Source organism: Anser anser (genome assembly GCF_964211835.1).
Source record: "Anser anser genome assembly, chromosome: 5".
Taxonomy (NCBI): domain Eukaryota; kingdom Metazoa; phylum Chordata; class Aves; order Anseriformes; family Anatidae; genus Anser; species Anser anser.
In genome coordinates, this window is record NC_139725.1 from 6191473 (window position 1) to 6206097 (window position 14625).

Consider the following 14625-nt stretch of genomic DNA (forward strand, 5'->3'; position numbering starts at 1 on the left):
CAACTTATATTCAGCGACACTGGTAAGACCCCCACTGATCTTAATTGCAGTGAGAGATCACATCACAGTAGTTTTACATTTGGACAACCTTAACGTTTAGGAAAACAATTTACAACTGACCTAAAGGCTAATATTACTGTGACGTGAAGTCTGAGGACCAATTTGCATACTTAAAGAAAGGTCTTTGCTTTCCAGGTTTGCAATGCTTTGCATTGTATTCTAAACTAAATACATGCTTCATGTTCCCTTTGTCTCTTTTCACCCTTTAAATCCAGCAAGTCTCTACATATAGATGGTTTTCCGTTACTTGTCTCTGGAATAAGACACTTGTAAAACATATAGAGGCTAAAAAACACTGCACGCAGGACAAGACTCTTTCACTGAGTAACAATAGCAAGTAAACCATTTTTTTTTACAGCAAATTTCAAAACACCAAAGAAGTCTGCCTTAACAAGGAACAACATGGTTAGAGTTGTAACTGACTGGTTCACCAGTACCACACACAGACTCAAGTCAAGGCGATATAAGACTCACCCTCTTCTGCTGGCTAAGGTACTGTAGGAGCCTGCTTACATTGTCTCATGAAGAGCACTGAATATTTGAGTGCATTACCACTACACAGCAAAGACCCCATCTTTTCTCCTGGATAGGAAAGCAAGTAGTGACAACATTACATTTTTCTCCTGATAGGCTAGCTGGTAGATATGTCTCCCACCACTTCTCAGACACTAGAGAACCATGTCCAAACTCTACCACTTCTTGCAGAACATTCAGACTGTAACCATCCGGTTTGGTTCCTACAATTCTCACCCAACACCAAAAACTTCCTCCTCCCTTAACAAAACCAAGTGATTACTTCAATATTCATAGTGCTACACCAGGGATAATCTTCCCAGACCATCACTCTACTTAAGTCATTCTTCTCCTTCTGCCTTCTATTCCACCAACTGTCGTTTCATTGTAGCCACCTTACCATTTACCTAAAATCATGAGCTCCTTGAGACAGTCTTACTATATAGTTACCTAGCTTGTCAACAGCTTCTAACATGACTTTAATGTCATAAATCCTTAAAGACCATGCCTCCACATATTAAGAAAAAATAAATTATTGTGATGTGCGGTGACTTGGACCAGTGAAGTATTTTAGTTTCTCTCTCAACAAATCAACAGATCTGTGCACCAAGGCCATGGCTTCTGGTTGAATTGTACTATCTCTTTTGGAAATTAATTATATCGGATCTTAACGGATTCTAAGTGGTTAAGAGCCCACCCGATGTATCTCTGTGTTGGACAGATAACACGTATAGGTCATTTTCACACATAAAAAGGCTATTTGCACGATGAGTGCAGAGGATCTAGTACTCAGTGTCACACAAGTATATGCATATGCACTCTGTAAACTTGTCTATTAACATACTAACTACGACCAGGGTTTGATGAGGTTAACAAGCAGACTCCTAATCTCCCACTTGAACACAACGAATTTTAGAGACTTCTTTCTAAATCCTTCATATTTTTTCTTATATTCTGTCAGGACACAAAATCAAAGTAGTGATATCATTAGACTTACACTGATACCATACTAGCAAGCTTAATAAAAAATAAAGAAGCTTTCAACAGGCAATTATCTGGAAAAAAAAAAAAAAAGGTAACACCTGAGATTAAAATAGAGACTGCACCTGATAAAAACCCTCTCAACTGTAAGAGGGGAACAACTTTAAAAAGCTAGTTATGACAAAGTTATCTGTTACAGGTTTATTTCACTAGGTGCAGAAATGTCTTGCTACCGGCAACTGAAAAACACAGAGCTGACTGCAGACAACTAATGAAGTCTACTAATTTCTTTTACTGTCTGCAAAATTATTACAAACTTCAGGTTCAAACATGGTTTTATGAAAACTGATACAGATAGATTTTGTAAGCAAAAATGTATGTGCAGAAACGTATATACCAGTTCACTGTTTCCTGAATGAGCTTCAATATATGCACCATTGAACTTGATACACAAGACAACGAAGTGAACTGCCTAACATCTGCTGCCCTTTTAGAACGTGGCAGAATCTATCAACTGAAAAATAATTCAATTCTTAGGAGTCTTCAAAAAGCAAAAATGTGTCCTGACCACTTAGCATAAGGAATTAGAACCGTCCCCAGTGTTCGCTGTCTGTTATATAAAATGTCAAGTCTCATGTTACTGTGTCTTACGGAATCGTACCTTGAAGCAGTTACAGAAATGCTGTGAAGAACAGCTGAAGACAACTGCCATTAAGAAGGAATACGTTAACTGGTTAGATACACAATACAGAGGTATTATATGCTCATTATTTCATATGAGGAAATGCTGAGAGAGCTGCGACTGTTCGGCCCTGAGAAGAAAAGGCTCAGGAGGGATCTTATCAATGTGTATAAACACCTGAAGGAAGGGTGTAAAGAAGACAGAGCCAGGCTCTTTCCAGTGCTGCCCAGTGCGAGAACAAGAGAACACGTGTGGCTCCCTTTGACCCTCAGAAAGTGTGCCCCTCACTGTACCGTGATGGGGCACTGGCACAGGCTGCCCAGGGAGGCTGTGGGGTCTCCTCCTTAGAGATCTTCAGAAGCCTCCTGGACGTGGTCATGGGCACCCTGTTCTGGGTGGCCCTGCTGAAGCACTGGGGTTGGATGAGATGACCTCCAGGGGTACCTTCCAACCTCAACCTTCCTGTGACTGATTATTTAAGGGAATCTTCATAGTAGCTGTGTAACTTTCAGACTACAGTGATGCACTGCTGTAGCAGCAGCCCAACCTGTCAGCTTTTGCAGAACAGTATCAATTTCTATCTGAGCTTTGAAAACTATTAAGGGAAATTGAAGAACAGGCCATATAATATATTTGCATATATTACATATTTTGTGCTATTGCTAGGTTGATGGGGAGAATTGATTAAAGTTACCAAGGGAAAAAAAATAATCAAATGAAAACAGGAAATACCTGAGTGGCAAATAACTCAGATCCTGTGGCAGGTCATTTTTCTTGTTTTGACAAAGGAAAAGGAAGTAGCCAAGACATAAAAATCCCCACAGAGGCCACTGAAAGCTGAATAACGCAAACCAATTTAAAGAAAAGATCTGCTCAAACATCCTATTACTCAGAGAAATGGTTTTCACTTGTCTATGCATCCTATTTATTTACACCAACAAATGCTGACACTAAGACTTTCTTACGTTATCAGGGGTGGGACTGGGATAATTTATGAATTACAGCAGCAGCTAAAGGGAAGCAGTTTAAAGTTCAAAGTGGTAACCATCTGCCTAGAAACCAGAGTCTTTATTGGTATGTTGCACAACCCATTGGTGAGTTATACAGTAATAGGTAACAAGACAGAAATAACTTGCTAGATGGCTGCAGTCATCGTTATGCAGTATCCAAGTCCTTCATGTTTTTGGAATTCATTGTGGTTCTTTGCAGCCCCCCTACTTCATTCTAACAATTCTTTAGTTAATGGTTTATTACCAGATGGTATTTCTACAGAACACATTATACAACTGTGTTTTCAGGAGCTACTTAAAAGAAACTACACCCTAGGAAAACAAGAAAACAAAACAAAAAACCAGTACCCCCCTGAAAACAGTACTGAAAACTTTATTTTCACTAGACTGAAACTAAACTGCTATGAAAACAAAGAAACAAGCAAACAAAAAACAGTATTTAAACACGTTAATCATTTTTCTCTTCCTTTCCTTAAACGGAGCCTTTGGAGCTTACTTCTCTCACAATTTTGAGCTCTGCTGAGCACGTATTTAACCAGGCATAAACATGATAAAACGATGTGCCAGGCAGATCGAGTCGCTCCATGAATCAAGTGCACTTGCACATGACTGCCCAAGCACAATTGCACTCGGGAACGTTGAGGTCGGCTTGAAGGCTGCCGAACCCGGGCTGGTAACACACGGAACTGCAAACGTGAACTGCCTCGGCCTGGACTTCAGCACCTGCGCTTTTGCCTTCCCTCCTGAGTGCAACGCTTCTACCGTGACTTTATTAAAATCCCACAACACTTCTAAGAAACCCTAAAAAGCTCATGCATCGCGGAACGTTCTCGTTTTTCCTTCTCTCCTTCCCCTCTTCAGGGGGGTCTAAGTTCCACAAGCCCCTCCCGCAGCAGGCTGCGGCACAGGAGCACCAAGCTCGGAGCCGGCAGCAGAGCCCGGGCCGGCCCGCTGTCCCTCTGCGCAGCGCCCCCCGGCCCGTCCCCTTACCTTGTGGCGGAACTCCCGGGCCACACGGCGCTCCATGCTGCGGGGAAGGACGAGGGTGCGGGTGCGGGTGCGGAGCGGCCGTGCCGCCGTCGAGGCCGCGCCCCGGGGTGGTGGGAGGCGCGCCCGCTGCCCGCCGCCTCCAGCATCCCCGCCCTGACCCTGCGGTCAGCCCCGCACCGAGCTCCCGGCGGCACCAGGCTTGGGCTGGTTAAGGCAAAAGGAAAGGGGAAGGAAAAAGAAGAGGGCGGGGGGGGGGGAAGAAGAGGGGAGAGAGAAAAGAAAAGGAAAAGGGGGGAAAGAAAGAGAAAAACGGGAAAGAAAAACGAAAAGAGAAAAGAAAAAGAAGAGGGGAAAGGAAAGGGGAAAAGAAAAAGGAAGAGGAAGAAGAAGAGAAAAAGAAAAAGAAAAAAAAAGAAAAAGAAAAAGAAAAAGAAAGAGAAAGAGAAAGAGAAAAAGAAAGAGAAAAAGGAAGAGAAGAAGGAAGAGAAGAAGAAAAAGGAAGAGAAAGAGAAAAAAGGAAAAAAGAAAAAGGAAGAGAAGAAGAAAAAGGAAGAGAAAGAGAAAAAAGGAAAAAAAGAAAAAGGAAGAGAAGAAGAAAAAGGAAAAGAGAAAAAAGAGAAGAAGAAAAAGGAAGAGAAGGAGAAAAAAGAAAAAAAGAAAAAGGAAGAGAAGAAGAAAAAGGAAGAGAAGAAGAAAAAAAGAAAAAAAGAAAAAAGAAAAAGGAAGAGAAGAAGAAAAAAGAAAAAGGAAGAGAAGAAGAAAAAAGAAAAAGGAAGAGAAGAAGAAAAAGGAAGAGAAGAAGAAAAAAAGAAAAAAAGAAAAAAGAAAAAGGAAGAGAAGAAGAAAAAAGAAAAAGGAAGAGAAGAAGAAAAAAGAAAAAGGAAGAGAAGAAGAAAAAGGAAGAGAAGAAGAAAAAAAGAAAAAAAGAAAAAAGAAAAAGGAAGAGAAGAAGAAAAAAGAAAAAGGAAGAGAAGAAGAAAAAAGAAAAAGGAAGAGAAGAAGAAAAAGGAAGAGAAGAAGAAAAAAAGAAAAAAAGAAAAAAGAAAAAGGAAGAGAAGAAGAAAAAAGAAAAAGGAAGAGAAGAAGAAAAAAGAAAAAGGAAGAGAAGAAGAAAAAGGAAGAGAAGAAGAAAAAAAGAAAAAAAGAAAAAAGAAAAAGGAAGAGAAGAAAAAAGAGAAGAAGAAAAAAAGAAAAAGGAAGAGAAGAAGAAAAAAGAAAAAGGAAGAGAAGAAGAAAAAGGAAGAGAAAGAGAAAAAAAGAAAAAAGAAAAAGGAAGAGAAGAAGAAAAAGGAAAAGAAGAAGAAAAAGGAAGAGAAGAAGAAAAAGGAAGAGAAGGAGAAAAAAGAAAAAAACAAAAAGGAAAAGAAGAAGAAAAAGGAAGAGAAGAAGAAAAAGGAAGAGAAGGAGAAAAAAGAAAAAAAGAAAAAAGAAAAAGGAAGAGAAGAAGAAAAAAGAAAAAGGAAGAGAAGAAGAAAAAGAAAAAGGAAAAGAAGAAGAAAAAGGAAGAGAAGAAGAAAAAGGAAGAGAAGGAGAAAAAAGAAAAAAAGAAAAAAGAAAAAGGAAGAGAAGAAGAAAAAGGAAGAGAAGAAGAAAAAGGAAGAGAAGAAGAAAAAAAGAAAAAAGAGAAGAAGAAAAAGGAAGAGAAGAAGAAAAAAGAAAAAAGAGAAGAAGAAAAAGGAAGAGAAGAAGAAAAAAGAAAAAAGAGAAGAAGAAAAAGGAAGAGAAGAAGAAAAAAAGAAAAAAGAGAAGAAGAAAAAGGAAGAGAAGAAGAAAAAAAGAAAAAAAGAGAAGAAGAAAAAGGAAGAGAAGAAGAAAAAGAAAGAAAAAGGAACAGAAGAAGAAAAAGGAAGAGAAAAAGAACACCGCTCTCTTAAGTGGCCCTTTGGGGTGAATTCACTCCTGGTTCTTCTCATACAGCAGGAGCTCACATCCAAACATCCCTCTTGTGTCTATAGGTACATACATGTCTCTGGCCCTGCTATTTAAGAAGACCATGAAGATGTGAAATTTAAAGCGTGCTAACATCTGATGGGGGAAAAAAAAGAATTTGCTTCAATGGATTGTTCTACCACAAATAATCTAATTTTTTCATTTTTTATTTTATTTTTAGGTAAGCTGAGTGAGACTGATTTGCCCTGGTTGGGTGTTCAAGGCTGATTTGTTTCTACCAGCCTTTCCCATGAAAACACCAGCGTTGCTTACACCTGTAGGCCCTGAAGTGCCTGCTTTGTGTAAATGAATAAGAACCAAACTTAGAGTGCCTGAAAGAAGCCTCTTTCAGACTAATGTCATTTAGGTAGTTTTCTCTTGAGCTGGTTCCCCTCCTACTTTCCATAATCTAGTACATGATAATAAAGACTTTTACAACTCAGGCTGGAAGCAAGAGGAGGAGATCAGCTAACCCATGTCCCTTAGTCTCACATCAGTATCAGCTTTACCTCCGTAACTGGAGAGAACACGGTTTACATAAGCGCAGGTAGCTTCCCTGCTCCTCCTTCCAATGGGGTGCAAACTTGTATGAATGCATATAAAGCCATGACAAAAATAAATGAATCCAGACTGCCAAATGCAAACTGGAGTCTGTTATATTATTTCCATGTGAAAACCTTCTTCAGCTACACCAGCTCCTTTAGAATTTGCTCCTGCCGCTTTGAGAAGATGGCTTTGCTGTAAAGAAACATGTCAATGGTATTCACTACCCATTTCTCATAAAGGTGCCAGGAACAAGAAAGAGAGGAATGCTTTATAAGCCTGTGTTCTTACACACTCACCAGCTCTTTTCAGAGAACAAAATCAGAAGTACAACTAGTACGTAAATCACTTGTCTGCTACCTAAGGTAAGTTGCAGTACCACACAGTATTGAAAAGCTATTCTATCCAAGCTTCATACACACCACTATATTATTGCTTCCCTGCAGGAGTAAGCAAAATTGTTTTATATTTGAAAACAGAAGGAAAGAGATACAAAGTGTTTTACGTCTTTTAAATTTCATGTATGTTTCCTTCAAATTTACATCCAAACTTTAAGTCACTGCTAGACAAGCACTTCTAGAAGACTTCTACAGAAATAGATCTTTTATCAGCTGGAAGTTATGTACATTTGAAAGAAAGTGACTTTTTAAACATATAGCTACATTTTGCAGGAGTCAGAAACTCCTCCGTGTAGTAAAATACTGTGGAATTGACTTCATGTGGAGATCCACGGGACCATCAGGTAAAGGATACATCACAGAAAGAATGACAAATGTGGTGAGCTATTGGTCTGCTGTTACACAACCCCCTGCACTCTAATGCATAAATACAAAGCAAACAAACCCACAAAGCTACCCCGTGCTTCAAAACAGCAAGCTTAATAATCAGAAAATGTATGAGATGGTTCTGAAGTTTCCATTGTTTCAAACATGTCATATTAAAAGATGGTACAATTACACTGCTTATTAGTTTTGGTCATGAAATCCATCCTGTTGAGAAATTAAATTACATCTAAATTAGCTTTAAACTAGTTCAATTTCTTAGTTGCTACTTGTGTCACTGAAGGAAAATGAATACAGTGGGCAGCCCATTTACAAGGCGAAGAAATACATTAAAATGTTTGTTGTGTAAACTGACTCCTGTTGCTTTTGATCTACTTTCTCTACTTTCATTAGTGTAATCTGGAACAGAGAGAGTGCACCAAAGCCAAGCGCATAGTGCATTCAGTGTAGATAGGCTCTGCTCTGAGGTGAGGGTAGAGAAAAAATCTGCAAAATCTGTTTGAGGTTATTTGCAAAATGCTGTGCTGGAGTTAAAGAATATCTTTTCTGTCTCCCTTTTCGTCTCTCATACATGCACTCCCTCCAGCCTTTGCAGGAGAGAAGAGAATTCTCAGTGAAAACGTTGCTAGTTTTCCATCATTTCATTCGAAATGAAACACTTGTTGCAGCAAGAAATACAATCCACAGGGACAAATTACAAAGGCAGAAAAGAGATCTTTTTAATGACTTGCTGTTAACAGACTTCCCAAAGCGGTCAGAAAAGGCTCCTTTTCATCTGAGACAGTTTCTCACCTGGTATGGGCAGCTTCTAAAGCTTCTGTTATAAGATATGCAAACCTGAAGAATGACGGGGAGAGACAGCAGCAGATGGGAAAGGGAAAAGAACAAACAAGGCAACAGAGACGGGAAGAGGGAAAGGGGGAAGAAAAATAGCTGAAGGAAGGTTAGCAATGACAGAAAATTAAGTGACTAGAAAAAGCAAAAAGAATAAACCTGGAAAAGAGTCTACAGAAAGCGCCACATTCAAGACTGAATTTGTAGTAGTAAAGAGTTATCAGAAGCCAAAGAAATTATCACTACGCCTTAGCGGCATGCTCCATTCCATGTCTCACTCGTGTGGTTATTCAAGTTCTAGCACTTCTTTCAGTGAACCGGGGCCAATGCTCAGCGTGTTAGGCACTAACACGGTTTGCTGGCTTCCCTGCACATGCAGACTGGCTGTGTGGAAGCCGAGGGCTTTAAGCTACGAGACATTCCCTCCAGCAGCAGTGTCGAGTCCCCTTTTTGTCCGCGCTAGCGGTGGTGCAGAGGTCCCCAGCCGCACCCCACCGCGGCGCTCACAGCTCCTGCCAAGGCACCGAGTGCCTCCTAAACCCAAAAAGCCAAGAAAGAGAAAAGAGACGTGAGAGGCCGGGCTCCGCGGGGCCGGAGCCGCTCAGCCGGGCCCCGGTACGGGGCGAGGGGCGGCGACCGGGCTGGGTGCCCGGGGAAGGGCCGGGGCCGGAGGGCGGGCCGGGGGCGGCTGATAAACCCCCGGCCGCCCCGCCCGGTAGGGCTCAGCCCTGGGTGCCGGTAGCGGCTGGTGCTGTGGGCTACGGCTCTGGGGAGGCCACTGCTGTTGTTCGTATGGAGGCTCAGCTCCTCGTCGGGGCGCTGCTGTGCGCCTGGCTGCCGCCGGGTGAGCGTCGAGCTGGGGGCAGGAGGGAGGACAGGGCGACCCCAGCCATCGCTAGCGTCTAACCCAGTGCCTTTGCCTTCCAGCTCTGTCCCCGTGGGGAGCCAGGGCGCAGCTCCCTCCCGGCGGGCACCTGCCGCTCCTCAGGTAAGAGCCAGCCTGGGTGGAGCGGGGCTCCCTCCTCGCCTCCGCCGCTGTGCGCGGCCGAGGGGGTGGCAGCCCGGGGCGGGGTGGGCTGTCCGAGCCGAGCAAACCGTGCCCTCTTCTCCTGCCCTCAGCACAGGCAGCGCTGCCGGGCCTCGGAGGGGGGACGGCCTCGTCGCGGCCACGCAGGTAGGGAGTGTGGGCCGGGCGTCGTGAGGGGGCGGCAGGCGGGCACGATGGGGTCAGGCGGTGGGGAGCGGGCTGCGGTGCCCCTCAGGGCAGCTGAGGCTGCCAGGGTGTCTGGCCTTTCTCTGTGAGGTCACCTGGGAATAGAGCAACCTTCTCTTGTGGTTGGTGGCTTTGAACCAAAGGCGGACCAGGGCCCAAGGGGTGATGTGATGCTGTTGTTCGTTGCCCAAGATGGTGCCTTGCATTTCCCACCTAGCGCTGGTGTGAAGTGAGGCTCCTGTGAGGAGTGGTTACTAGTGCTGGTCTGAGAGATGTTTTGGTTTTCATCTGGGTAAAGTTCCTCATATCTTACCTGAACAGATACGTACATTACCGTGATGCTTCCAGTGTTTCTGGTGACTGTTTCACCATTTGTGGTTCTTCAGGACTTGTTCAAGCAGCATTGAACATCTTTTATCTCTGCCGTAAGGAATGCCAGTCATGAACAGAACAAAACTTAAGCTTTCAAGTGCTAAGTAGTGAGGGAAGAAGGTAGCTAGAGCTTCAGTCCATTCAGAAATAGTTGTGTGTCACAGGAAGTATTCTTGCTCTGAGGAAAGCTGAGGTCTGATTTGGCTCATCCAGCAGTGGTTACTTTGTGTGAGCCTTTTCAGTTCCCTGTAAAAGTAAATGAGCTGGTGGTATCGGGTCGCTACAACCAGGTACTGGTTTTTGGATGTGGTTTATCTTGGCAACCCAACTGTAACATTCATGGCATGTTGCTGAAATGTAATTAGGGTGTGTTATCCCCACTCCCTTGTTTGAGGGTGGGAAAAGGAAAGTTTGCTTTGTGGCCCTGCAGAGGAATCTCTTTTGTTTCTGCTTTCTCTCCTCTGTTTTAGGGAAAAATCTCAATGGAGAGAAAAACGTGCCACATAATTGCAAATGGGTAACAGAATCAACTGCTGATAAGACCGAGTGCTTACAGATTGAGGGCCCCCCAAGAATTCAACATGTAGTAGTAGACTCTGGTTTTGTTCTGTGCTGGGCTGCTGAGGATAAATCTTTCAATGAATCTTCTGTAACAAATATGTTTAGGAGAGAGGAAAAATAATAATGACAATGAAGAGTAGTTTTCTAGCCATTTGAACTGTCTGAAACTAAGAGTAAGACATTTTCACATGTTTTTGCATTCCATAAGCTCTTCTTGAGAGGAAGAGGCACAGCAGCACTAAGTGTTGGTTACAACTTCTGCAGAGTTCATGTTCATGAAGTCATATTTGATGATATAGTTCCTAAGATCAGTTCTCAGTCAAACATGTAAATGAATATTCAAAACATGGAAAATGCTTGATGTGTTACAAGTGCTTTGCAGAGTCATGCACAGGACTGAGAAACTGGTATGTATGGTGAAACTTCAGGGTATGAAAATTTAAATGCAATAAATCTAACATCCTCAGATGAAGTTACATAGGCACAGCTGGTGTTTATGATTTCATTGGAAATATTTGCATGGTTACTTGTATCACTCTTTACATCAGTTAATGCTCTATACTAATAGGTAAAGAAAACTTAGTGATAAATATGTTAATGATATCTGTACTCTATAAACTATCACATCAATGAAATATAACCATTGTGCGGATGTAGCTGTTGTTCTTTTAAAATTCCCAGGTGAAATAGACAAAGAAATGAAATGACATGTCAGTAACATTTGTTCTTTCTGAAAGGAGCCTGGAATGGCAGTTCATAATGCTTCATCTACTACAATATCCTTGTCTCAGAACAGAAGATTTCACAGTATGAAATGTGGACCATCTAGTAAGTTAAAGTTTTTACATGAAACAAATTCAACGTATCTTCTGCATGATTTAATTACTCTTATGAAGAAAAACTAACAAAGCTAATACAGGTCTCTGCATAACCGAGCTCTACCTTGATTGGTCTCAAAAGACTACAGAAGTATGGCCATTTATCATGAGGCTTGACCTGGCTTTAAGTTAACATGTGCTTCTAGTTTGATCATTTAAAAGGCTGTATGTAGTTGCTGTGTTTTCTGACAAAGCCTCAAGCAGGGTAATCTGCTCTTGTACTGATATACCTAAAAGTGTGGATTGCTGCCTAGGTGCTGTTAAATCATTTGTCTTGTGCCTGTTGCCTGCTCTGAGGTTTTTTGTTATATTTTAGCTGATGTAATCTATGGGTGTTTTTTGTGTGTGCAATCTATAGGTTAGCAGGATGAGGTCCTCTAAGCCACCAGGTGGTGAGCACTTGAAGAATTTGCATGTTTGCTTGTTTGGTTCATTTTATTTTCAGCAGTAAAGTGGACAGGCTTAAGTATCTCTGCTCAGGGGTAAATATCCTCTGTGTTAGCTCTTCAGTAGAGCTTCTTCATGCTTGTCCTCCACAAAGGAGAAAGATGATTCACAGCAATTCAGAGTAGCTTAGTAGTTTTCTTTAGCTGAGAAACCTCAGGTTTCTCTTCGGCAATCCTGGTTGGTTGTACTGGATGTAGAACCTACCTAGTAGTGTATCATCTGGATTTGCATCTGCAGGCTTTATAGTGCAAAATGCTATGAAGACTGGATGGACTGGATTCTTACCAGTTGTGATTAGGGTTGTTATCTCCAAAAGCTTCAATATCTGTCCTTAATTAATACTGTTCTCAGAAGCTTTTGTGAAGCACGTATTGGAATGTGGGGGAATAATAGAATGGTTTAAAGAAGGATAATCTTACTTGAATAAGGATTGTTACTTTGGAACCTGTATAGTCAATGAGCAAATACTGTATGTACATGCGTCTGCTATGATAAAATTGCTCTAGAAATACAGCCATCTACACTAGTAAAACTCCCTCTGCCTTTGAGTTGCACCAGCTTGTTGACCACAATGTAGCTTTTTCCTTGTCTCTGTTAAGTTCTTGCTTACTTCTTTGTTTTTGTTTTCAAAGCAAATAAAGCAGCTTCCAAAGAGATGTGCAAATAATGTCCAGATGTGTTACTATAATAATTGAATAAGTGTAGAATTACTTGGTTTGTTGTATTTCTTGCTGTGTGAAAAATTCTTTTAATGGCACAAGTGGATTTGATGATTTGATGTTCTGCTTCAGACAAACCAGCTGGAGAAAAGATTTTCAAGATGCGCTATTCTACTTTAAAAGAACTCTTGCAGGAGGTCCATGTGTGAGTTTAAATCACTTCTTAAGTAGACCTAATATTTAAGCAAGTAAAGAACAAATCTAAAAGTAGGGAGAATGACAAGAGTAGCAAGTATTTCATGCTAAATCATCATGTCTGAGCTTTTAAAGGAAGATGTGGTTATGACAGAAAGAATTAAGTTTTGTTGCCCTCTGTAAATGCAATAGAATGAACTTTGTCTTCTCTCCAGCGTATTTCTATGGGTCAAAATATTTCATAAAAACTTTGTTTCTGATGTCCTTGCTTTGGCAATAAAATGTTAAGCATGCTTTAAAAACTGATGATTGCCCATAATTGCAGGCAAAGAAAATCAGGATTATTACACTTGATAATCTTCTGAGTGTAGGTATTCCACTGTTTACTTTTAGAATCCAAGTAAATTCTCTGTTGCATGTTTGTGAAAGGAGTGTATGAAAAACAGAACCCAAGAACAATCCATTCTGCTTTCTTTGAAAGAATTTTGATAAAGTGTTCTAAATGCTTAGAACAGTAGACCAATCTTGGTTCTCCCAGTTTGAAGAGAGATACAAGCTGCTATATTTTCGTCCATGGACTGGTATTTGCACCAATTTGGAGATATATGAAATAGTAAAGCTTTTTTTTTCCATTTTTAAACCAGCAAGGTAAGTTATCATCTTCTTTCTCTAGTTTTGTGATGTCTCTGAAAATCAGTCTGCAGCATACTTGGAAAACTGATTGCCAGAGACTTATTTAATCCTGTTGGAGTCACTCTTACATTAACATTGTTCTTGCGTTCTTCAACTGTCTGTGTAGATAAAATTGAATGTTTCATATGAACTTTTTGTATGATGGGTGCATGATTGATTATACACTAAGTCTCTTTACTATTGTGTTCTGTTAGTCAGATATGGGCAATTTAGGAAGTAATCTAATGCTTTTTTTGTCAATGGAACAAAAAAGGTATAGTACAAGTAAATATCAAGAGATAAATTGTTAGTTTCTTGTACCCAAAGAATATGGGATTGGTCTTCTCAAATGTTAATCACAGTAATTGACAGCAGTTAACACGCAGCTTACATAGCTGCTAAAGCTGGAACTACCTTCCATATGAATCTGTTTTTCATTCTAAATGAAACAAACCAAACCACAACAAACAAGCACTGCAAAAACAAACAAAAAATACCCTATGAAGACCTTGGGAAGAGCAACACAAATTATTTCTGGAGTAACTTTGAAACTACTGCTGAAAATTCCTAATGAGTTAAATGCTGCAAACATTTTTGTGTTGAAATGCTGCAGGAGGCATGAGTCTTTAATGTTGAAGGTCACCATTTCTGTAGACGATACTTGTTCCTTATGTGTGCTCCAAAACTGATCTCAAGAGATGTAATGTAACAGAAAACCTGCATCTAACTGGAAGGCTCTGAGTAGTGAAAGATGAACACTACGTCCTACTCAATCACCTCAGAATCTTGAAGAAAACTGTACTTCCTAGTGTAATGAGATCTTTTGTCTTCATTCCAAGGCTTCATTGCATCCTACTGAAGCCTAGATGCTTCAGGAAACTTGTTTCATTACTGGTAGATGCTTTCGAAGACTATTCTGTTGAAGGATAAAAGATACTGCATGAAAGAGTTCCCCATAGTCATAGGCACCTGAAAGTATTCTAGAGAAAGTGTGCAGTGGAAATTATGCAGTTACAAAATATGAAGTTTCAAGAATATTGACTGCTAAAGTACTTGATTCTAAGCATGCCTTCTATTTTTTGTGATATGAGAGTAGGTCTTAGTTGATGCTTCTTTTGATCTCAGCCTGCTGTGTTTTTTGTCCATTCCAGCTCCCTACAATTGCATAAGAATTTTTAAGTCATATTTCAAAGGATCCCAAGAACTATACAGTCTGTCTAGACAATTTCTGCAAGTGACTCTGAAGAGGTCTTAAGCCATCTTTGGACTGAAGTTTGTAAACAGGCAGACTTAGAAGAACGTGA

At 40.8% G+C, this 14625-nt stretch overlaps 2 protein-coding genes across 6 annotated transcripts in view; one reads left to right on the top strand and one right to left on the bottom strand.

The window, feature by feature from the left end:
- The window catches only part of LOC310899799 (harmonin-like), a gene marked incomplete at its 3' end in the record, with an annotated part of 46641 nt that extends 42237 nt beyond the window's left edge, over positions 1-4404 (bottom strand). For both annotated transcript variants that reach the window (XM_083836710.1, XM_083836711.1), the window contains exon 1: positions 4237-4404. In XM_083836710.1, the coding sequence (XP_083692836.1) occupies positions 4237-4272 (36 nt within the window). In that variant the 5' untranslated portion in view covers positions 4273-4404. The remainder of the gene's footprint in view (positions 1-4236) is intronic.
- A 3909-nt stretch (positions 4405-8313) lies between these two features.
- The window catches only part of OTOG (otogelin), a 110861-nt gene continuing 104549 nt past the window's right edge, over positions 8314-14625 (top strand). For 2 of the 4 annotated variants that reach the window (XM_083837228.1, XM_083837229.1), the window contains exons 1-4: positions 8316-9168; positions 9252-9312; positions 9444-9498; positions 11208-11298. In XM_083837228.1, coding sequence (XP_083693354.1) covers positions 9117-9168; positions 9252-9312; positions 9444-9498; positions 11208-11298 — 259 coding nt within the window. In that variant the 5' untranslated portion in view covers positions 8316-9116. Of the gene's footprint in view, positions 9169-9251; positions 9313-9443; positions 9499-11207; positions 11299-14625 lie in introns of all 4 variants that reach the window. The other 2 variants (XM_083837231.1, XM_083837230.1) reach the window with 2 other exon arrangements.